The sequence below is a fragment of the Hemitrygon akajei genome, unplaced genomic scaffold (genome assembly GCF_048418815.1).
Source record: "Hemitrygon akajei unplaced genomic scaffold, sHemAka1.3 Scf000073, whole genome shotgun sequence".
NCBI lineage: Eukaryota > Metazoa > Chordata > Chondrichthyes > Myliobatiformes > Dasyatidae > Hemitrygon > Hemitrygon akajei.
In genome coordinates, this window is record NW_027331959.1 from 3,497,996 (window position 1) to 3,521,447 (window position 23,452).

Genomic DNA, 23,452 nt, shown 5'->3' on the forward strand with positions numbered 1-23,452 from the left:
GTGGGAGGAGCCACAGGAGCAGTCAGACAGGTATATCTAGTTCACCACAATAGGTCACATGCATAGTATCACAATGGAATGAAGGGAATTACAGAGGCATGAGAGAGGTGATTCCCCAGGTGGATTTGAGAAGGATACTGGTGAGGATGACGTCAAAGCAGAAGTTGCTGACGTTTCTGGGAATAGTTCATAATGTACAGAATAGGTCATAATGTCCCACAGTAGTAGTTCACAAATGGCGCGGCTAGGCTACCGTGGCTGACAAAGGAAGTTATGGACTTCAGGTAGCAATAGTGAGTAGGAAGTTAGATAATTGGGTACCTTTGAAAATCCAACAACAGGCAACTGCAAAAAGCTATATGAAGGGGAAAGGTGAAATATCAGAGCAAACTAGACAATAATATGCACCATTATAAAAATGCGCAAGGGAGGCGATAGTTTATTTCGGACCTCTGGAAAATGATGCTCATGGGGTAGAAATGGGGAAGAGATGGTAGATGAACTCGATAGGTACTTTGCATCTGTCTTCTCTGTGGAAGACACAGCAGTGTGCCAGAGATCCGTGAGAGTCAGGGAGCAGGAGTGAATGTCATTGTTATTACAAAGGAAAACGTGCGAGGCAAACTCAGGTTCTTTAAGTGGATAAGTCACCTGAACTAGATGGAGCATATCCCAGAGTCCTATGTAACGTTTTAGAAACAAACCAGCAGCAATACAGTTCACACCGGAGTCCGGTTTTGATGTTAAAACCATTATCTTTATTAGTAACTACTTATAATATTGTAAGTTAAACAAATTAAGCAAAAGTTAACAGTGTTACGCGTATAAATATGGGTAAATATAACTCCTAAACTATCGAGCCTGGGGGATCAAGGCTTAGAGTCTTGAGATGGTAACGTAGGAAAGTTCAGTAATCGGAGAAATAAATGATCAGAGAGAGATACTTGTAGTCCAGGGTAATTGTAGAGAGAAGGCAATTATGTCGAATTCCACAGGTAAACGCAAACCGTCGTCCAAGATCTTGTCCGTTGAATCGATTCAAAATCCAGTTCGATATATCAGACGAATGTCGTCTTCAAGTGAGTACCACATAACATATCCAGGTAAGGGTTAACTTCAAGTGGTCCCACATTACATTCCTAAATCTACTCCTTTGGATTATACGAAGTGACAGACACACATTCTGGAGCAAACCTTGCCCTGGCAGTTATTAAATAAAAGTCTTAGACTACGAGAGTGGCTGTTCTGTCTCCCTCGTTCCGAGAGTGTGAGTGTGTGTGTGTGTGTGTGTGTGTGTGTGTGTGTGTGTGTGTGTGTGTGTGTGTGTGTGTGTGTGTGTGTGTGTGTGTGTGTGTGTGTGTCTCATATCTATCTATATATATCGCTCTCTCTAAATCTCTATCTCGCTCTCTCTCTGAGCTGAGAAAGCTGCCGGCTGACGTCACTGTTAGTCCCGCCTCACTCAGGAACTTTCTTAAAGTGACAGTCCACAGCAAACGAAACCGAGGGATTCGTAACACCTGAGAGAGGCTGCTGAAGAGATAACAGATGCAATGGTCATGACCTGTCAAAAATCACTTGACAAGGGGTTCCTTGCAGAAATACACATCAATGTGGTCAACAAAAGGAAAGAAAAATCGAAAGTACATGAAATACAAACAATAAGGCAGTAAGTAATTTTTACACTCTTCTTGGTTGGTGTGACTGTAACGAAACCCGATTTCCCTCGGGATCAATAAAGTATGTCTGTCTGTCTGTCTGTGTAGAAAATGCCAAGAGAAATCAGACACAATCCAACACATTTCAGGACCCGACAGCAGTTTAACTCAATCTGATTACTTACAAAGGTACAATCAGTGGCAAATATGATTCACCAAAACCTTGCTTTAAAATACAAACGCATGAATGCCCTCATCACTTCATCGAGGCACCGTAAGTTCAAGCCTGATCCACGTTTAGAGTCAAAATCTTACAAATTATATGATAATCAATACATTATATCAGATAGGACAATCTATAATAACCATCCGGATATAATATTACAGGATAAACAAGCAGGAACAACTCCCTCAATAGACAAAACCATTCCCAACACACACACGTTCCTCGGCCAGTGCAGCACCTCACAACAGGCATTGTTTGTGTCATCAGTCAGATAACTGAATTATCTTCTCTGTCATCTTCCAAATGTTACTAATCTGTCATTCGTTGCCACACCCTGTTGCTGATTCCCTTCTCCTCATCATACGTTCTTACCCCGACCATCGTTCAGAACCTCAAACAATGCCCTGTGTGGACCCGCCTCTGGTTTCTGACCCTGCTCCGTTGAACACCCAACTAATGGTTTCCCATTCTGCTTTCAGTGTTTAGAGGACAGTGGTGTTTTCTAACAACCCTTTAGAAGCAGAGAAAATGACCCATAATGTGGAAATGAGCCCTGAATAGGGAGGTTAACAACCAATGCCATTCTTCCTCAGCCCAGAGATTTGAGGGGCGAAGAACATCTCAGACAGAACTGCAGACAGCTCGACTTCTTCAGTCTGCAGAAAATTCAAGGGAAACCTCTTCACCCACAGAGTGAGTGGAGAGTGAGGGAGATGAGAATGGAGTGAATGGAGAGTGAGAGATGAACAACAGGGGAGGATTTAAAAGGACTGTTGCAAACAGTATCACTGGCAGGGTCCAGCCGGCATGAGTTAACTCTCTACTGTACACTAGGTGTGTTATAAATTCACTAAATACCGGAGAGTTTAAAATAGAACTGATTTATTTGTCACAGATCCAGTCCCATTAAAGGTGAATATGCAGCAGAAGGAACTCCTCCCATGCCCAGTGACCAGGGTGCAGAACTGGGTGTGGTGAGCAGCAGCAATAATTGCAGAGTTCAGCACCGACAGTCACTCTCGAAATTGCATTCAGCAATGGTGATGGACAAATATCCAGCATGCAGCTTATTGAAACTTTCTCCCCAGTGTGAACCTGGTAGTGTGTCACAAGTGTAACACGCTGCAATGTTTCACTGCTAATGTAATGACCTCTCTGTAATGTTTCACTGCTGAGGTAACGGTTTCTATGTAGCAGAGATAACAGGGTTTTGGAGTGCGGTGCTATCCAATGAGAGAAATGTTCTTTCATTGAGTCTGGAAGAGAGATTTTCACGGTCACTTGCCGGGACAGATGAGAAAACACAAATGGAGAAAATGGGCCCTTATTTTTTCTTTACTAACCCTATAGTGAAAGTAAGAATTATAGAGCCCAGTCCTTTAATAACATATTGTGTATTGTTTGTTATTTCGGGGTACTGATTTGTAACAGGGGACACATCACGCAGCATCCACCCAAACAAGATTTCTTAAGTTTGGCCGTGCTGGGGGGGGGGGGTGGGGGCGAACACCCCCTATATTAAGCTGCTAGGCGAATTGAGAGTTACATATGGTTACATGACTGAGTGAATCCCTTTCCACATACACAGCAGGAGAAAGGACTCTACCCAGTGTGAACTCGCTGGTGTCTCTGTAGTTGAGATGACGAAGCGAATCCCTTCCCACAGTCTAAGCAGGTGTATGGTCTCTCCCCAGTGTGAACTGACCGGTGCGCTTGCAGGTGGGATGACTGAGTGAATCCTTTCCCACACTCTGAGCAGGTGAATGGCTTCTCCCCAGTGTGAACTCGCTGATGTTCCTTCAGTTGAGATGATGAAGTGAATCCCTTCCCACAGTCCGTGCAGGTGAATGGTCTCTCCCCAGTGTGAACTCGCTGGTGTTCTATTAGGGTGGATGATTGAATGAATCCCTTCCCACAGTCGGAGCAGGTGAACGGCCTCTCTCCAGTGTGAACTCGCTGATGTACCTTCAGTTTATATGACCGAGTGAATCCCTTCCCACACACTGAGCAGGTGAATGGCCTCTCCCCTGTGTGAACTGACTGGTGTGCTTGTAGGTTGGATGACTGACTGAACCCCTTCCCACACTCTGAGCAGGTGAATGGCCTCTCCCCAGTGTGAACTCGCTGATGTACCTTCAGTTGAGATGATGAAGTGAATCCCTTCCCACAGTCCGAGCAGTTGAACAGCCACTCCCTGTTGTGAACTCGCTGGTGAGCAATTAAGGTGGATGACTGAGTGAATCCCTTCCCACACTCTGAGCAGGTGAATGGCCTCTCTCCAGTGTGAACTCTCTGATGTACCTTCACTTGAGATGACCGAGCGAATCCCTTCCCACAGTCTGAGCAGGTGAATGGCCTCTCTCCAGTGTGAACTCTCTGATGTATCTTCAGTTTAGATGACTGAGTGAATCCCTTCCCACAGTCTGAGCAGGTAAATGGTCTCTCTCTCGTGTGAACAGACTGGTGTACCTTCAGATTAGATGAGCAAGTGAATCCCATCCCACAGTTTGAGCAGGTGAACGGCCTCTCTCCAGTGTGAAGTCTCTGATGTACCTTCAGTTTAGATGACAGAGTGAATCCCTTCCCGCAGTCTGAGCAGGTGAATGGTCTCTCCCCAGTGTGGACTCGTTGATGTACTTTCAGTTGAGATGAGCAACTGAATTTCTTCCCACAGTCTGAGCAGGTGAACGGCCTCTCTCCAGTGTGAACTCTCTGATGTACCTTCAGTTGAGACGAGCAAGTGAATCCCTTCCCACAGTCTGAGCAGGTAAACGGCCTCTCTCCAGTGTGAACTCGCTGATGTACCTTAAGTTTAGATGCTTTAGTGAATCCCTTCCCACAGTCTGAGCAGGTAAATGGCCTCTCCCCAGTGTGAACTCGCTGATGTACCTTAAGTTTAGATGCTTTAGTGAATCCCTTCCCACAGTCTGAGCAGGTGAATGGCCGCTCCCTGGTGTGAATTCGCTGGTGAGCCATTAGGTCAGATGACCAAGTGAATTCTTCCTTATAACTTCAGCAGATGACCAGCCTCTGCCCAGTGTGAACTGACTGGTGTGTCCACAGATGGGAAAACTGTCTGAATCCCTTCTCACACACAGAACAGGTGAATGGCCTTGTCCGAGTGTGAACTTGCTGATGCACCTTTAGTTGTGATGACCAAGTGAATCCATTCCCACTGTCTGAGCTGATGATTCCAGTAGACAAGTTTCTTGTCATTTTTAACCTGTAAAAAAATTTACAAATCCATCAGTGGGTGAAGGGCATCATTTCAGTGAGAACATTTGGGTTATCAAGGTGTCATCTGGCATTACGCTGTTACAATGAAGTTCAACCCAAGTTGGAGAGAGAAATCATCTTCTAACTGGGCACAGAGCTGGTATCTGGAATGACCCTCAAATTCTCTGATGCTCTTTCTGTCTCTATAAGAACGGGGCATTTCTGCCAAGTACAATCTGTGACCTGGCTCAGTTTGACTGTCTCCATTCCCGGTTCCCACTGAGTTGCATGGATTCCTGGCCCCACAGTCACTGAAACACTCTCACACAAATAGCCGGTACTCAGTGCATTCCACACACCCACCACTCTCTGTGTAAAAAGCTTACCTCTGACATCCCCTCGGAATCTATTTCAAAACACCTTAAAACTATGGTCCCTCGCATTAGCCATTTCAGCCTTGGGAATAAAACTCTGGATATCCACATCATCAATGCCCTTCATCATCTTATACATTTAAAAAAAGGCTCTGAATATAATCTAATTATAAGGAAAGTATACATTGTTTTGAGGATTTGTTGGAAGTATACAAAATTATGAGGGTATAGATAGAGTAAATGCAAGCAGCTTTTTCCACTGAGGTTGGGTGCGATGACAACCAGAGGATCATGGGTAAGTGGGAAAGGTGAAAATTTAACAGAAACATGTGGAAAAACTCTTTACTGAAATGGTTGTGAGACTGTGGAATGAGATGTCAGCACAAGAGGTGAATATGAGCTCGGTTTCACCATTTAAAAGAAGTTTGGAGGGAAGCCTAGATGGTAGGGTTATGGAGGGCGATGGTCCCAGTGCAGGTAGTTGCATTAGACAGCTTAAATGTTTTTTCAGCATTGACTAGATGGGCTAAATAGCCTGTATCCATACTAAACTTCTCCATGTTTCTATGTCAGAGAAGCTGGCCAAACTTGTTTGGAAGGGAAAGGTAGGAATGACAACAGAGCAGCAATGACCGGAGTTTCTGGGAGCAATTCGGGAGCTGAGTGATTCATACATCCCAATGAAATGGAAGCATTGGACAGGCAGGAGGACAAAACCATAGCTAAACTGAGAAGCCAAAGCCAACATAAGAGCCAAAGAGAGGGCAAAATTTAGAAGAAAAACTATTTGGAAGCTTTTAGAAACCAACAGAAGATGACTAAAAAAAAAAGCCAGATGAGCTCAGGGCATGGAATCATGATATTGTAGTCATTAATGAGTCTTGGTAGCACCCAAAAGTCTGTGGCATTTAGAGGACCAGAATATCCAGGGCCTCAGTATCTCCTGAAAACCAAGGTTCTCTGAACCAGTTACCTTTCAACTTTTATTTCGGCAGTCACATACAAACTCTACACCCTCAAAATTTCACATCTGTAGGCCTCCCACTTACCAAGTACTCCTTTGCCAGAAAACAGCCTGTCCCATACCACACTTGTCAAATCCCTTCTGATACAATCAAAATTGACCTTTCTCCAATTCAGAATCTCAACCCGTTGTCCAGACCTCTCCTTTTCCACCTTTACTTGGAATTTCATGGATTATGATCACTAATTTCTGTCACCAGCCCTGGATCACTTCCTAATGGTTTATTGCACACTTCTACACCGGGTGTTCTACGTACTGATTAAGGGCACATTTGACAAACTCTACTCCATTTAGTCCTTTTACAGTATGGGAGTCCCAGTCAATATATGGAAAGTTAAAATCACTTACTAAATCAACCTTTGTTTCTTGGCATGGTCTGCCATCTCTCTACAAGTTTGTTCCTCTAAATCCCTCAGACTTTTGGGAGTAAACAAGTCCCAGTAATGGCTACAATATCATAATTCCCTGTCCTGATCTCATCTGGCTTTCCTACGAGGCTTCTTGCATGGTGATATACACAGCTCAGCACATTCATCGCACCATGCTCAACCATTTGATTGCTGACTCTGTCTGAGGTCTGAACAACATCTGACTGGTGTCAAGAAAACAAACCCTCCCTTATTGTCAGAAAAACAAAGGAGCTGATTGTGGATGACAGGAGGATTGGAGACAGGCTAACCCATATTGACATCAAGATATCAATGGATCTGGGGTTCAGAGGGTGAACAGCTTTAAGTTCCTTGGCAGAAACATCACCAAAGATATCACATGGTCTGTACATACCACTGTGTTGTGAAAAAAAGCACAACAGCAATTCTTTCACCTGAGACGGTCGAAGAATTTTGGGATGCAGCCCCAAATCCTCAGAACATTCTGCAGGGACACAATTGAGAGTATCCTGACTGACCGCATCAATGCCTGGTATGGGAACTGTACTTCCCTTAATCGCAGGAACCTGCAGAGAGTGGTGCGGATAGCACAGCCCATCTGTAGATGTGAACTTCCCACTATTCAGGATATTTACAGAGACTGCTGTATAAAATGGGACTAAAGGATATTGGGGAGTCAACTAACTACAACGTCAAATTGTTCCTGCTGTTACCATCCAGGAAACGGTAACACAGAAAAGGACCAGCAGGCTCCATGACTTCATCTTCTACCAGGCCATCAGACTGATTAATTGATTTCGATGTTACATTGACAGTTCTAAGTACAAGCTATTTATTATAAATTACACATTGCGCATTTAGACAGACGTAACATAAAGATTTCTACTCCTCATCTAATGAAAGATGTATGTAATAAAGTGAATTCAATTCAAATCACCCTCTCCACTATCTGTTCTGTCATTTGGTTCCCATTCCCCCTACAACTTATTTTAACCCCATCACACCCCCCCCCCACACACACACACACTAGCCTAGCAAGCCTTACCACAAGGATATTAGTCCCCTCTTGTACCGTTCCCCTAACTAACAAATCCCCTATCAGCCCTTTGACTTTCCTCTGCCAGGTAGTACAGACCAACCGTTTCTGAAGTGGTCCACCTGCTGTTGTGTTTGATTTCCACAAGAGTACTCTGCAATGGCTATTTCACCTCTATTCCCTTCCTGACTCTCACTTACTTTCCTGTGTGCTGCACCTTGGGTGTAACTCGCCTCTGTTCATGTCATATCTATCATCCCCTCCAAATCCTAGATGATCTGGAATTCATCCATTTGAAGTTTCAACTCCTTGAAGTGCAGGGTTACAAGCTGCAGCTGGATGCACATCTTGTAGGTGAGGGCATCAGGGACACTGGAGGTCTCCCCACCTTCCCACCAATGTCCCCTCTAATTTGTAATGACCAGTGTGCACATAAATCATGTAATGTCCATATTTTACCCAGTGACAACATGTGCACAGTGAATTTTCTATAGAGAGGAATTCATTTTAACAGCTAGCAAATCACTGTTTATAGGAACTTTGATCTCCTTTTGGTTCAGTCCAGTTCATCTGCACTCTCACACAACCTATGTACCAGGCTTATAACGGGTAATGAAGGATTTTCTCACCAGAGCTTTTGCACATTGTCCATATGTGATTTGCTTGCTAAATTACACTTTAAAGAGTCAGATTTCCCAATATCACTCTGCTTATTCCTACCTGCAAATTCTCCAGCAAATTTTCTACACACAGGTAACACCACTTTCAATATGGTACATAAATATTTCCCCTGAACTCCCCCCCAATGACTGACGGTGGTTAACTCCTGATGGTAATGCCAATGAATATGATAAGGGAAGGGCAGTAGTCTGTCTCACTAGAGTCTGGCACATCTGTGATGTGAAAGCTACTTGATGCCCAGGAACAAGGTGTTTGATATCGTTATGTACCCAGAGAGAATGGATCAAAACATGTCCTTTCTGGCAGAAAAGTCCAGAACAAGTGGAGGTAGAACAAGCAACACACACAAAATGCTGGAGGAACTCAGCAGGCCAGGCAGCATCTATGGAAATTAGTACTAATGCTGAGTTCCTCCAGCATTTTGTGTGCGCTTCTTGCATTTCCAGCATCTGCAGATTTTCTCTTGTTTGTGATTGGAGGTAGAACAAAGGTGATTTTCTCAACAGCTGATGGAAACGATTTTGTTCCCTTTCTCCGAGTTCCCAGTGCTCGCATTTAGATAGGTGGAGCTCAGTTCTGTCTGACAGATCCATTCCCTCAGCAGCCGGAAGCCCCCACCCCCGGGGCTCGTGTACAGAACACGGGGCTGTGAGAGAGGGAAGAGAGCAGGACTGTCCCGTGATTGTGGGTCACGATGTACTGAGTTCACAGAAATAGCCCCTCAGTCGGTAGTGAAAATGTTAACCCAGCGAAACACTTACCTTTTTATTGATCCTCCCAAGGCCTTTTGTGTACTGCGCGCATGCGCGATATTCGGGACATCCGCAACCCTGACGCCTGCGCATTCGATCGGTGCATCAGCGACAGTGAGAATTGTTCAGCAGAGCTTTCAGGGTAATCGCGGTGCCATTAAAAGTCTCTGCAAGCACCGGTTCCATATCCAGACCTCAGTTTTGTTTTGGTGTAGAAAACTCAGCAGCTCTTTTAACGCAGGAAGCAGCTTCTAAGAAACAATGCTCTTAATATCAGCAAACGTTCCGCGTTTCTAATGCCAAAGTAGAACCTTCTTACAAATGCAGATATTAAACACAAGAGGTTATGCTGTTGCTAGAAATGTAGACACATACACACAAAACTGCAGTTCAGGTGGCAACTAAGCAGAGGAGTGCACAGTCTAGGCATGCTGAACGGGCTCGGACTAAACGTTGTCTATTTGTTCCTCTCCTCATTTGCTGCCTGATCTGTTGATTTCTACCAGTATTTTGCAGAAATTAACCACTTTTTTTTCGATCAAACAGTTTCCAAATGTTGCTGATCATTCATTTGTAGCCGCATTCTACTGGTCTGATTCCTCTTCCTCCTCCTCGTAAACTCTAGACCCCATCCCTTTCTGGAGCCCCAAAGCCCTGACTCAGGCGGGCAACTCTCTGGTTTCTGATTCTGCTCCATCGAAGATTCACTCGCTAGTCTGCTGTCAGACTTTAGAGGTGCAATGCAGCAACTCAGCTGTCTGTGGCACAGTCCTTTTAAATGAGTGAAAATGACTCAAAAAGTTGAAAAGAGCAGGGAAGAAGGAGTTTAACCACCTCAGTTCGGAGCCCTGGAGAATTTCGAAACCATAGTGTGTTTATTGTCTTATTCATCCTGAAGAAAATCATGCGGGAAATTCATGCAGGTGTATAAGATGAGGAGAAGCAATGGTTGTGTGGATATGCAGAGGCTTTTCCCAAAGACTGAAACGGATAACACGAAGGGGCAAAAGTTTAATCTGCTTGGGAGTAGGTACGGAGGAGATGTCAGGGTTACGTTTATTGAACAATGTGTGTGGAATGCACTGCCAGCGACGGTGGTAGAGGCGGATACAATAGGTTCTTTTAAGAGACTCTTAGATAGGTATATGGAACTTAGGAAAATAGAGGGCAATTGAAAGATCGAGGGAAATAATAGAGGAAAAAATAGAGGGAAATTGGTAGAGTATTGTGTGCAGTTTTGGGATCCTTATTTTAGAAATGATATACTGATATTGGAGAGGGTATAGAGAAGATTCAGAGAATGATTCCAGGAATGCAAGGTTTACCGTATGAGGATCGTCTGACATCTCTTGGGCTGTATTCCATGGAGTTCAGGAGAATGAGGGAGATCGCATATTGAATGTTAAAAGGCCAGAACAGATTAGATATGACAAAGTTAATTTCCCATGGTAGGGGATTCTAGGACAAGATGGCACGACCTCGGACTTGAAGGACGTCCATTTAGAACTCAGATGTGGGGAAATCACTGTAATCAGAGGGTGGTAAATCTCTGTAATTTGATGCTACGAGCATCCTTGGAGGACAAGTTATTTGGTGTATTTAAGACCGAGATAGATAGGTTCTTGATTAGGCAGTGCATCAAAGGGTATGGGGTGAAAGCAGGGGAGTTCAGATGTCTGGAATAATTAGATCAGCCCATGATTCATTGGCGGAGCAGACCCGTTGAGACGAATAGCTTACTTCTGCTCGTATATCTGATGGTTTTATGGATTCACTTCTCCGTGCGTCTCCATCCATCTGAAATTTTCAAAAAATATGTTCATTTCTGTTGCCACTACGGCTGCTGGCGCATTGGCATCAGCGCCGGACTTCGAGGCGAGAGGTCCTGAGTTCGAATCCAGCCTGATGCTGGATTCCGGATGCGACATACCTGAAAAAAAATGTTCATCTCAGTATGTTAAACAGGTGGATTTCAGCAGATGCTGTAAACCCAAAGCAACACACACAAAGTACTGAAGGAACTCAGCCGGTCGGGTAGCATTTATGAAGACAATGGAGCAATAGCGACAGAGTTCCTCTTGTCCTGCCCTACCACACATTGACTCTCTGCAATCAATATATTCTGCTCATGCAAGCGGGCAGTTCGCTCCACCTTGTCCATGGAGTTTCACAGCACCGATGTGTGTAGTGAGGTCTACGATGTCCATGCCGGCGTTCCTGCCCACGCCGATCTCTTTGATTCTGTTACAGCAAAACAATTTACCTGCGATGGGGACATCTCTCTCTCTCTCTATCTGCGCTTCTGTCCATCTATTTTTCAATCTTCCACCTATTTTTCTGTTCATTTCTCCCTCACAAAAATGCACACTTTCACAGGATAATACACACACAGACACACACACAATGGAACTTCATTTTTTTTTCGGTCTTTTTCAATTTTATGTATTCTGCACTTATCTTTTCACTGTTCACTACACTTAAGGTATTCGGGAATATTTATTAAAATTCACGAAGAAGCGCCAAATGGAATTTAGTGAGAATTTTAACAACGTTCCCGAAATTAGGCCGGGTCAGGGTGGTAGGAAGCATAGATCCAGGGGAACTTGGCTTTGTGGATACCGAAATGACTTGGCCACAGGAGGCAGAGGGTGGTGGTAGAGTGAGAAGCGTATTCACTCTGGAAGCCGGTACCCAGGAGTGTTCTGAACCGATCTGTTCCGACAACCCTGTTCGTTGTGATGTTTACTTCTCTCAGATGGTGATGCGAACGTGGATGCGGGTTCAATTGCAGCATTGAAGAGAAGTTTGTGGGGTACGTGGATGAGGGAGGTATTGACATCTAGATTCTGGGTGCACGTGGATGGATCCAGGCAGAAAATGGCACAGGCTAGATGGGCCGAAAAACCTGTTTCTGTGCTGTAAGAGAGTGAATTACATTGTACGTCCGACACAAGTCCATTTCCTAGGAGACTTAAATCATTCCAACGAAATGTTCTAAAAAACTGCAAATTCAAGTAACACTTAACAGACAAAGAATATCTGTTGTGGGGAACAAAGTTAGTGTTTCAGCTCCAGCACCCTGTGTCGGAATGGCTTCAAACAATTTCTGATGTGATTTCACGTCTCCAGCATCTTGAGTGTTTCTTTAACTTCCAGCTGCTCACAGACAGACGACAGTGAATGGGAATTTCCAAACACGGTGAGGATACTGAACCTGAGGTAGATAACCAACGATGCAAACACTGAACTGCTTAATCCAGGTACTCACTGCCTCTGTGTATTGAGATTACCCCGCAGATCTATTCGATCTGTCTGCTCTTTTCTATCTGTGGCCATTCAGCCCCTCTAACCATCAACAAGATGATGGCTGCTCTCCCATCTCAGCCACATGTTTCTGCCCGATCCTCATTTCCTCGATCCCTTCGATCTCCACACATCTGCCGGCCTCTGTTTTATGTGAGGACGATCATCGAGTCTTCACCGCCCTCTGTGGTGGGGATTTACAGACCCCACCACTCCAGGGATCAGTCTGGTGAATCTTCATTGCACTCTCGATAACAAATACTCTCTAACCTCTTTGTAAATCCTCTATGGCATATATGTCAAACTCAAGGCCCGCGGTGGAATTATCTTTGGCCCGCGAGATAATATCTAATTACTATTAAAGCTGGCCCCAGTAATCGAAGCGCCTATGGCGTATGATATGGCTAATGCTGAGTTTATTCAGGTACCAGGTTTTCAGGGGTTTTAGTGTTTATTCGGTAGTCTTCTTCATAAGAAACGGAATTTGTAAAGTGAAACACTTTGTAGTTATAGCAGAGACTGAGACACATGAGAGCAGGCTGAAAAAACGGAGGCAACGAAAGCTGTGTTCGCACGCGTCCGACTGATCCGGCCCGCATGAAGCTGCATTTTGCTCAATGCGGCCCGGGACCTAAAATGAGTTTGACACCCCTGCCTTATGGAATTAATTTACATCTTCTGCAGCCCCGTGTTGCCCCAACCACTCACCTCCCACCCCTGTCACTATTTCCACCTTCCCATCTCCCCCCTCACCTGGATCCACCACTTACTCCCCAGCTCTTGCCCCATCCCCACCCCTCGCCTATTTTCTCTGACTATTTCCCGTCCACTCTCAGTCCAGAGGGATTGGTCTATATAACCCGTGTGATTATAGGGAGCGGGATTTTACACCATATTCCAGGTACAGTTTCAACAAATCTCAAATAATTGTCACTTTGCCCGGACCATTGGCCCCAATTGCAGGGCAACAGTCTGCCGGTGTTTGCCCCCCAATGTGGTGAATCCCTCTGCTCGACACCACCGTGGTCTCAGACATTTCCACAGATGAGTCCCTCCTGTCCCCACCAGGACAAACATCCTGTCCGCCCCGTCGCTCACCATCTTCATCCTTTCAGTAAAATCCCCCTCTCCCTCCCTCACCACGGGGAACCGGCATCAAAACGACGGGCCGAACGGTCTCCTCCTACCTCTCAGCGATACATCAGTCTCCGGCCGCAAGAGACGTTTCACAAACGCCCCAACTTCCCTCGGAGGGAAATGGAAATAAATCAGAAAGCGGCCATTTACTTTGAGGTTTTCTCAGCTCTGATGAGGCGGTCGGCGCTTCAGCGGGAGACGAACGAAGCGGTGGTAACGCCCACTCCGCTTGTCCGCCTCCGAGACTTGGTTTAACCAGTGATTGACATCGCTTCGCACCAATAGGAATAGCGCAGCTCCCGAACCCTCCGTTGACAGCGGTGGGGGGAGGGGATGGTCACGTGGTTAGTAGCCCAGCCATTAAACCGATAAAGCTCGACCTCTCCAGCTCGTGGGTGACGTAAGACACTGCTCACGCGAGGGCAGTTCCAGGTGTGTGGAGCCCATGTGTGACGTCAGCCGCGTGGGGGGTCTGACGTCACCTGTGGGAGAGGCTCACATATAAAAACACTTTAATTGACGTTTCTGATGATTTCAGTGGGCCAACAACTTTAATCACGGGTTTCATCACTGAATCCAGTGTTGTGAGATGTAAAGTCCCCTGTTATGTGTCCGGGTCTGCCGTGTTGTTGGTGGAGTGGGCAGCGTGGTGTTTGTCTCGGTTTGTGTCTGTCTCCTGGTAAACTTAACACCCTGACAATGTGACCCATAGTTACCCCTTCCTCACCCGCCCCGTTTTTATTCCGATACGTTTCCCCTTCCTTCTCAGTCCTGAAGAAGGATCTCAACGGGAAACGTCAACTGTTGATAGATTCTGCCCGGCCTGCTGAGTTCCGCCAGCATTTTGTTTGTGTTGCTCTGGACTTCCAGCATCTGCAGACTTTGTCGTGTTTGTGATTTACCTCTCCGTTGTCCCTCCGGCCTCCGATACTGTAGGAGGTCTGTAGGGATCTCCGGTTCCGTGACCCGGGTCAAATACAGTTGTAAACAGGGGAGGATCTCCTCCGTTGTATTGGACGCTCGGGTATCCTTTAAGGAAGCAACAATACTCTCTTCAAATTAATTATTGTCTAATCGTGATGTTGACATTGTGTTTGTTACAAAGCCCCAGAGTCTGGGAACAGCTGTCACCGTCATGGGCTGCGAGTGCAGAATGGGAAAGGGGGAGGGGTGTCAGTGACCTTGCATCAGAGAAAGACACGGGTTTGTACAGCCTCTTGTGAGATGTAAATTTCCCTACAGTGGATTCGGATCTGCTGACATATCTGGGGCTGAGGAAAGAGAGTTTTAACCAGCGAGCCATCGTCTGGGGTGGAGGGGTACAGGAGCTGCCTGATAGATGGTTTTAATTGCTTTTTTTATATATATAATCTCACAGACGGTGACTGAGGAGGAAGCTTGTTGAGGGAGGATACCCGGAGGTGAGCAGGTCATGCACAGTATCAGGAGATTGACAGAGATGTGATTTCCTGTGTCACGGGTACAGACTGTCGTCTCAAGTGAGGAGTTTGTGTGGAGATGCAGCTTCCCCGGAGATGGAGGAAAGAGGACACACCAACAGGTGGGACCAGCTGTGGGAAGACATGGTTTGTCAGGTCTGACGACGGGCTGAATGTACCATCACCTTCAGACTGAATCAGAAAACCATTCTGAGGGCATTTGCAATGTCAGAAGCAGGGGAAATGCGATCGCATGTGCAGAGGGCAGGAGTTGTGTCTCCATCAGACCCTCAGTGAGATGGTTCAAGTTACAATGTGCAGGGATGAAAGCACAGTGTTTGGGGCCGGATTTAGTCACTGATTCTGACACAGTGAGAGGGTTAGTTTTATTGTAAGGAAGCAACATTAATGGAAGAAGACACAGGAACTTCATCAATTGCCAGTTGTTTAGTAGAAGTGACCAATTTATATGTTATCTTAACGGAAACAGATATTCGCAGTGGAGACAAAGGGATGCCGGTTGGGGAGGGGTGTGGAGTTTTGAAATCAACGCCTTGCGGTGCCACCATCGTTAATTTAGCATGTCCGGAGTGGCGGATCACACAGCACGGAAACAGGCCTTTGGCCGGCCATACCTGTTCTGACCATCCACTCACTGTCTACACTGGTCCCATTTATCAGCACTTGGTTCATAGCCGACTGTATCTCGGCAGTTTCAATGCTCATCCACTTCGTTAATGTTGTGAAGGGACCTGCCTCCACCACCACCTCAGGCAGTGTGTTCCAGATTTCAACTACCCTCTGAGTGAAAAATCTCTTCCTCAGATCCCCTTTGCCCTCTGCTTCAATCTCTGCCTTCTACTTGTAATATTTGACACTGTTCCACACTGTGAGATCCCACACCCCGCCATGTCCTGATAAACTGTGAGACCCTACACACACCGAAGTTTCCTGAGAGACAGTGAGACCCACATTCCCCTGGTAGTGTCCTGACACACCGAGAGACCCCACGGATCCCTGGAAGGGATCTAACGCACTATGAGACTTCAGACACCCCTGGAAGGATCCTGATATACTGTGAGACCACACACACCCTGGGAGGGTCCTAACACACTGAGGCACGACAAACCCAGGCACCCCACAAACCTGTTTCAGTACTCACTACGGAAAAGGACCTTGGCGACTGGAGGGATGACTTACAGCGGACTGAAAAGCTTGAGCATATAGACGTTAAGAAAGAGGATGTGCTGGAGCTTTTCAAAAGCATCAAGTTAATTAAGTCACTGGAAGCAGACAAGATACACCCCAGGTTACTGTGGGAAGCGAGGGAGGAGATTGTTGCGCCTCTGGCAATGATCTCTGCATCATCAATGGGGATGGGAGAGGTTCCAGAGGATTGCAGGTTTGCAGATGTTGTTTCCTTATTCCAAAAAAGGGAGCTAAGATAGCACAGGAAATTATAGACCAGTGAGTCTTACTTCAGTGGTTGGTAAGTTGATGGAGAATATCCTGTGAGGCAGGATTTATGACCGTTTCAGGGGGTAGAATATGATAATGAATAGTCACAATGGCTTTGTCAAAGGCAGGTCGTGCCTTACGAGCCTGATTGTATGTTTTGAGGATGTGAATAAACACACCGATGAAGGTAGAGCCATAGCTGTAGTGTATATGGATTTTAGAAAATCGTTTGATAAGGAACCCCATGCAAGACTTATTGAGAAAGTGAGGAGGCATGGGATCCAAGGGGACATTGCTTTGTGGATCGGGATTTGGCTTGCAAAGTGTGGTTGTAGACGGGTCATATTCTGAATGGAGGTTGGTGACCGGTAGTGTACCTCAGGGATCTGTTCTGGGATCCCTTCTCTTCATGATTTTTATGAAAGACCTGGATGAGGAAGGGGAGGTATGGGTTAGTAAGTTTTCTGATGACACAAAGGTTGGACGTGTTGTGGATAGTGTGGAGGGCTGTCAGAGGTTACATCAGGACATCAATAGGATGCAAAACTGGGCTGAGAGATGGCAGATGGAGTTCAACGAAGATAAGTGTGAGGTGGTTGACTTTCGCAGGTCAAATATGATGGCAGAATATAGGATTAATAGTAACACTTTTGGCAGCGTGGAGGATCAGAGGGATCTTGGGGACGAGTGCATTGGACACTCAAAGCTTCTATGCAAGTTGGATGTGTGGTTAAGAATGCATACCGTGCATTGGCCTTCATCAACTGTGGGATTGGGTTCAAGAGCCAAGAGATAATATTACAGCTATAAAGGACCCTGCTCAGACCCTACTTGGAGTACTCTGCTCAGTTCTGGTCACCTCACTGCAGGAAGGATGTGGAAACTATAGAAAGGGTGCAGAGGAGATTTACAAGGATGTTGCCACATGACCTCGTGGCTCCTGAACTCAATCCCCTACCTAATGCAGCTGACACCCAATTCGTCTTCTTAAACTGCCTGTCAAAGCATGAAGAAACATTGCAGAATCTGTGGATGTGGACGCTAACATCCCTCTGTTCCACGAGACTGCTAACAATCATGTCAAAACGTGGAGCGGCAAGGCTGCTGGAGGAGGACCCAAATGCAGGACACAAACACGTTTCGTAAGGTTAACTAAATAGAGTTTATTACTATTTACAAGGAGAGCCGTGACGCAAGGATAGAACGGAGAGAAATCAAGGAGAGCAAAGAGGAAGCGGGAATAGGCGTTATGGCCGAGGACTCAGGCCTGGGACTAGGCTGGGAGTCAGCGTCTGGGGTTAGGACTAGGAGCTCGGGGGTAAGAGCCAGGACTTGATTCTTGGAGCGCCTGAGCCGGGACTTGATATTTGGAACGCCAGAGCCAGGACTTGATCCTTGGAACGCCAGAGCCAGGACTTGATACTTGAAACGCCAGAGCCAGGACTTGATCCTTGGAACGCCAGAGTCAGGACTTGATCCTTGGAACGCCAGAGCCAGGACTTGATCCTTGGAACGCCAGAGTCAGGACTTGATCCTTGGAACGCCAGAGCCAGGACTTGATCCTTGGAACGCCAGAGCCAGGACTTGATACTTGAAACGCCAGAGCCAGGACTTGATCCTTGGAGCGACAGAGCTAGGACTTGATACTTGAAACGCCAGGGCCAGGACTTGATCCTTGGAACGCCAGAGCCAGGACTTGATCCTTGGAACGCCAGAGCCAGGACTTGATACTTGAAACGCCAGAGCCAGGACTTGATCCTTGGAACGCCAGAGCCAGGACTTGATCCTTGGAACGCCAGAGCCAGGAATTGATACTTGAAACGCCAGAGCCAGGACTTGATCCTTGGAGCGCCAGAGCCAGGACTTGATACTTGAAACGCCAGAGTCAGGACTTGATCCTTGGAACGCCAGAGCCAGGACTTGATCCTTGGAACGCCAGAGCCAGGACTTGATCCTTGGAACGACAGAGCCAGGACTTGATCCTTGGAACGACAGAGCCAGGACTTGATCCTTGGAACGCCAGAGCCAGGACTTGATACTTGGAACGCCAGAGCCAGGACTTGATCCTTGGAACGACAGAGCCAGGACTTGATCCTTGGAACGCCAGAGCCAGGACTTGATCCTTGGAGCGCCAGAGCCAGGACTTGATACTTGAAACGCCAGAGTCAGGACTTGATCCTTGGAACGCCAGAGCCAGGACTTGATCCTTGGAACGCCAGAGTCAGGACTTGATCCTTGGAACGCCAGAGCCAGGACTTGATTCTTGGAACGACAGAGCCAGGACTTGATCCTTGGAATGCCAGAGCCAGGACTTGATCCTTGGAACGCCAGAGCCAGGACTTGATACTTGAAACGCCTGAGCCAGGACTTGATCCTTGGAACGACAGAGCCAGGACTTGATACTTGGAACGCCTGAGCCAGGACTTGATCCTTGGAACACCAGAGCCAGGACTTGATCCTTGGAACGCCAGAGCCAGGACTTGATACTTGAAACGCCAGAGCCAGGACTTGATCCTTGGAACGACAGAGCCAGGACTTGATCCTTGGAACGCCAGAGCCAGGACTTGATACTTGAAACGCCAGAGCCAGGACTTGATACTTGAAACGCCTGAGCCAGGACTTGATCCTTGGAACGACAGAGCCAGGACTTGATACTTGGAACGCCTGAGCCAGGACTTGATACTTGAAACGCCAGAGCCAGGACTTGATCCTTGGAACGACAGAGCCAGGACTTGATACTTGGAACGCCTGAGCCAGGACTTGATCCTTGGAACACTAGAGCCAGGACTTGATCCTTGGAACGACAGAGCCAGGACTTGATACTTGGAACGCCTGAGCCAGGACTTGATCCTTGGAACACCAGAGCCAGGACTTGATTCTTGGAACGCCAGAGCCAGGACTTGATCCTTGGAACGCCAGAGCCAGGACTTGATACTTGAAACGCCAGAGCCAGGACTTGATCCTTGGAACGACAGAGCCAGGACTTGATACTTGGAACGCCTGAGCCAGGACTTGATCCTTGGAACACCAGAGCCAGGACTTGATCCTTGGAACGCCAGAGCCAGGACTTGATACTTGAAACGCCAGAGCCAGGACTTGATCCTTGGAACACCAGAGCCAGGACTTGATCCTTGGAACGCCAGAGCCAGGACTTGATACTTGAAACGCCAGAGCCAGGACTTGATCCTTGGAACGACAGAGCCAGGACTTGATACTTGGAACGCCTGAGCCAGGACTTGATCCTTGGAACACCAGAGCCAGGACTTGATCCTTGGAACGACAGAGCCAGGACTTGATACTTGGAACGCCTGAGCCAGGACTTGATCCTTGGAACACCAGAGCCAGGACTTGATCCTTGGAACGCCAGAGCCGGGACTTGATCCTTGGAACGCCAGAGCCAGGACTTGATACTTGGAACACCAGAGCCAGGACTTGATCCTTGGAACGACAGAGCCAGGACTTGATCCTTGGAACGCCAGAGCCAGGACTTGATACTTGGAACACCAGAGCCTTGGTCGAGAAAGAGACAGGAACGCAGAACACTGAGCCTGGGTCGAGGGAGGATAGGAACATGGAACACCGAGCCGGGACCCCTCCTTGGGTACAGGACGTAGGGCCGGGAGTCATCACACAGAATGCGGACACGATGAGACAGTTCCCAACGCTAAGTAGCGGCAAAATGGCCCGACCTGCCTATCGAAGACGCGGACACGGACGTACAGTTGCAAACAGGGCGAGACTCAGACACAGGCAAGGCGAGGCAAGGCAAGGCAAAGCTCCAGGCAGAGGCAGGGCGAGGCAAGGATCCTGCTAGATAACTTTTGCTGTCGGTGACTTCGGTGAAACCTATCAAATGTTTTATTAAAATCCATTTTCCCATATCAGCGTCTCTACCTTTATCAATGTGCTTTGTCATACCCTCACAAAATACAACACGGCTTCTGAGACAAGAGCTGCCCCTCTGAAAGCAATAATGACTATTTCAATTCCCGTCTCCAATTTCTCTTAAATTATCTCTCTAACAATCTTTTCCAATAGTTTGCACACAAACGTAAGACTCACTAAACTATAATTTTCAGAGTTATCTCCACTTCTCTTTTTAAACAAAGGAATAATATTTTGCACATTCCAAAGCTCTGACACGACTTCTCTGGCCTGTGATAAAGCCAAGGGTGCAGCAGTCTCCAAGGTATCAAATCCGTCATCCATATCATTCAGATATAACATGAAAAGGTCCGGTCTCAATACCGACCCCCTACGGAACACTATTAGTTACCAACAGCAATACAGAATTGCAGATTCTCGGACTCTTTCTCCCTTGTCAGTCAGCCACTCTTCGATCCATACAAGTATCTTTACTGTAATTCCATGAGCTGTGATCTTGTTAAGCAGCCTCACGTGCAGCACCTTAGAAACATCGAAAACCTGCAACAAAATACAGGCACTTCTGCCCACAAAGCTGTGCAGAAAATGCCCTTACCCTAGAACTACCTAGGCTTACCAAGAATCCTCTAAATTTCTAATCTCCATATACCTATCCAGGAGACTCTTAAAAGACCCTATCATTTCTGCCTCGACCACCGTCGCTGGCTGCCCATTCCATGCACTCACTACTCTCTGCATAAAAAACTTACCCCTGATATCTCCTCTGTACCTACTTCCAAGCACCTTAAAACTGTGCCCTCTCGTGTTAACCATTTCAGCCCTGGGAAAAAGCCTCTGACTCACCACAAGACCGATGCCTCTCATCATGATATACACCTCTATCAGGTCACCTCTCATCCTCCGTCACTCCAAGGAGAAAAGGCCGAGTTCACTGAACCTTCTCTCATAAGGCATGCTGCCCAATCCAGGCAACATTCTTCTATATCCCATCTGCACCCGTTCTATGGTTTCCACATCCTATGCTCTCGGACCTCAAAATCTCTCCAATCATCCACACTGCCAAGAGTCTTACCATCAATGCTATATTCTGCCATCATATTTGACCTACTAAAATGAACCACCTCACACTTGTCTGGGTTGAACTCCATCTGCCAATTCTCAGCCCAGTTTTGCATTCTATCAATATCCTGCTGTAACCTCTGACAGCCCTCCACACTATCCACAACGCACCCAACATTTGTGTCATCAGCAAACTTAGTAATCCCTCCGCTTCCTCATCCAGGTCATTTATAAAAATCACGAAGAGTAGGAGACCCAGAACAGATCTGAGGCACACCACTGGTCACTGACCTCCATTCAGAATATGACCCGTCTACAACCACTCTTTGCCTTCTGTGGCAAGCCAGTTCTGGATCCATAAAGCAATGTCCTCTTGGATTCCATGCCTCCTTACTTTCTCAATCAGCCTTGCATGGCGTACCTTGTTAAAATCATCTGAAAATCAAAGCAAACAACATCCATTGCCTCTGCTTTATCTATCCTGCCTGTTATTTCCTCAAAATATTCCAAGGTATTTATGAGGCACTATTTCCTGTAAAGGAATCCTGCTAACTTTGTCCTACTTCATCATGCCTCCCCAATTACAGTACCCAAAAAACTCACCCTTAATACACTCGAACATCTTCCTGACCACTGAGGTCAGACTAACTGTCCTGTAATTTCACTGGACAACAATCTTTTTCAAAAGTGTTGCTTCTTCAATTTTTTTTTTGTTTATGATAGACTGCTTGAAGATTAACACAAATAGAATTTCAGACTACATGTATCACGTAGGAATTTGGAAAAACGACAAATTAACTTTTATTGAATATAATGTGTTTAATTGCATAATGGTGCTAATGCTTTGCAATAGCTCAACTAAGTTAAAAATATTTTGTTAATGATTTTCCTTTGTACTCCGTATCTGAGGTTGCTCGCTTAAGTGTCCAACAATAAATTGCAGCATTGCTGGATTCAGTTGCCCTTGTATATTTTCTCCTTGACCACAACATCTTCGTGAAACCTTTCACCATGCTCGTCACTAACAGCACCAAGATTTGCAGGGAAGAAGTCTAAATATGAATGCAGAAAATGAATCTTTAGTGACACCTTCTCTCCTTGGTAGAAGCATTTATCCTCAATTCTGCCCCAGATACTTCTGAATGTTTGGCATTTATGTAATAAATTTAATGACACAATTGTAGTGGATGACCTCAATCTGCAGGAGAATTGGGAAAGTCAGATGTGTGTCCGATCACAAGAGAGTGAATGCTTACGAAACAGATTTTTTAGAGCAGCTGATGGTTGAGCCTAATCGGGGAACTGCTATCTCAGTTCTGGTGTTGTGTAACAACGCAGATCTTATTCGGGAGGTTAATGTAAAGGAACCAATAGAAGGTAGGGATCATAAAATGATTGAATTCCTACTGCAATCTGTGAGGGAGAACCATAGGTCACATGCGTAGTATCGCAATGGAATAAAGGGAATTACAGAGGCATGGGAGAGGTGATTCCCCAGGTGAGAATTCCCCATTTCTGAGAATAGTTCATAATGTACAGGATAGTTATGTCCCGCAGAAGCAGTTCTGAAACAGCGGGGCTAGGCTACCGTGGCTGACAAAGGAAGTTATGGACTGCATAAAAGCCAAGAAAAGTGCATATAAGAAAGCAAAAGTGAGAAGGAAGTTAGATAATTGGGTATCTTTTAAAATTCAACACCAGGCAATTAAAACAAATTATAGTCCTGTTAGCCTAACCTCAGTGGCTGGGAAAGCGTTTGAGTCTATTATAACAGATGAGGTTTTGAGGTGCCAGGAGACTAATGAGAAAAAAAGT

General features: G+C 46.2%; 1 protein-coding gene across 1 annotated transcript; it reads right to left on the minus strand.

The window, feature by feature from the left end:
• Positions 1 to 3,486: 3,486 nt before the first annotated feature.
• Positions 3,487 to 4,956, minus strand: LOC140722245 (uncharacterized). The gene has a single exon (XM_073037030.1). It carries the CDS (start codon positions 4,858 to 4,860, stop codon positions 3,487 to 3,489), a length of 1,374 nt encoding a protein of 457 aa, XP_072893131.1. The 5' UTR covers positions 4,861 to 4,956.
• Positions 4,957 to 23,452: the final 18,496 nt, after the last annotated feature.

Excerpts from the sequence above, each read along its gene's own strand:
- LOC140722245 (XM_073037030.1), bottom strand. The coding sequence starts at position 4,860 with ATGGCTCACCAGCGAATTCACACCAGGGAGCGGCCATTCACCTGCTCA.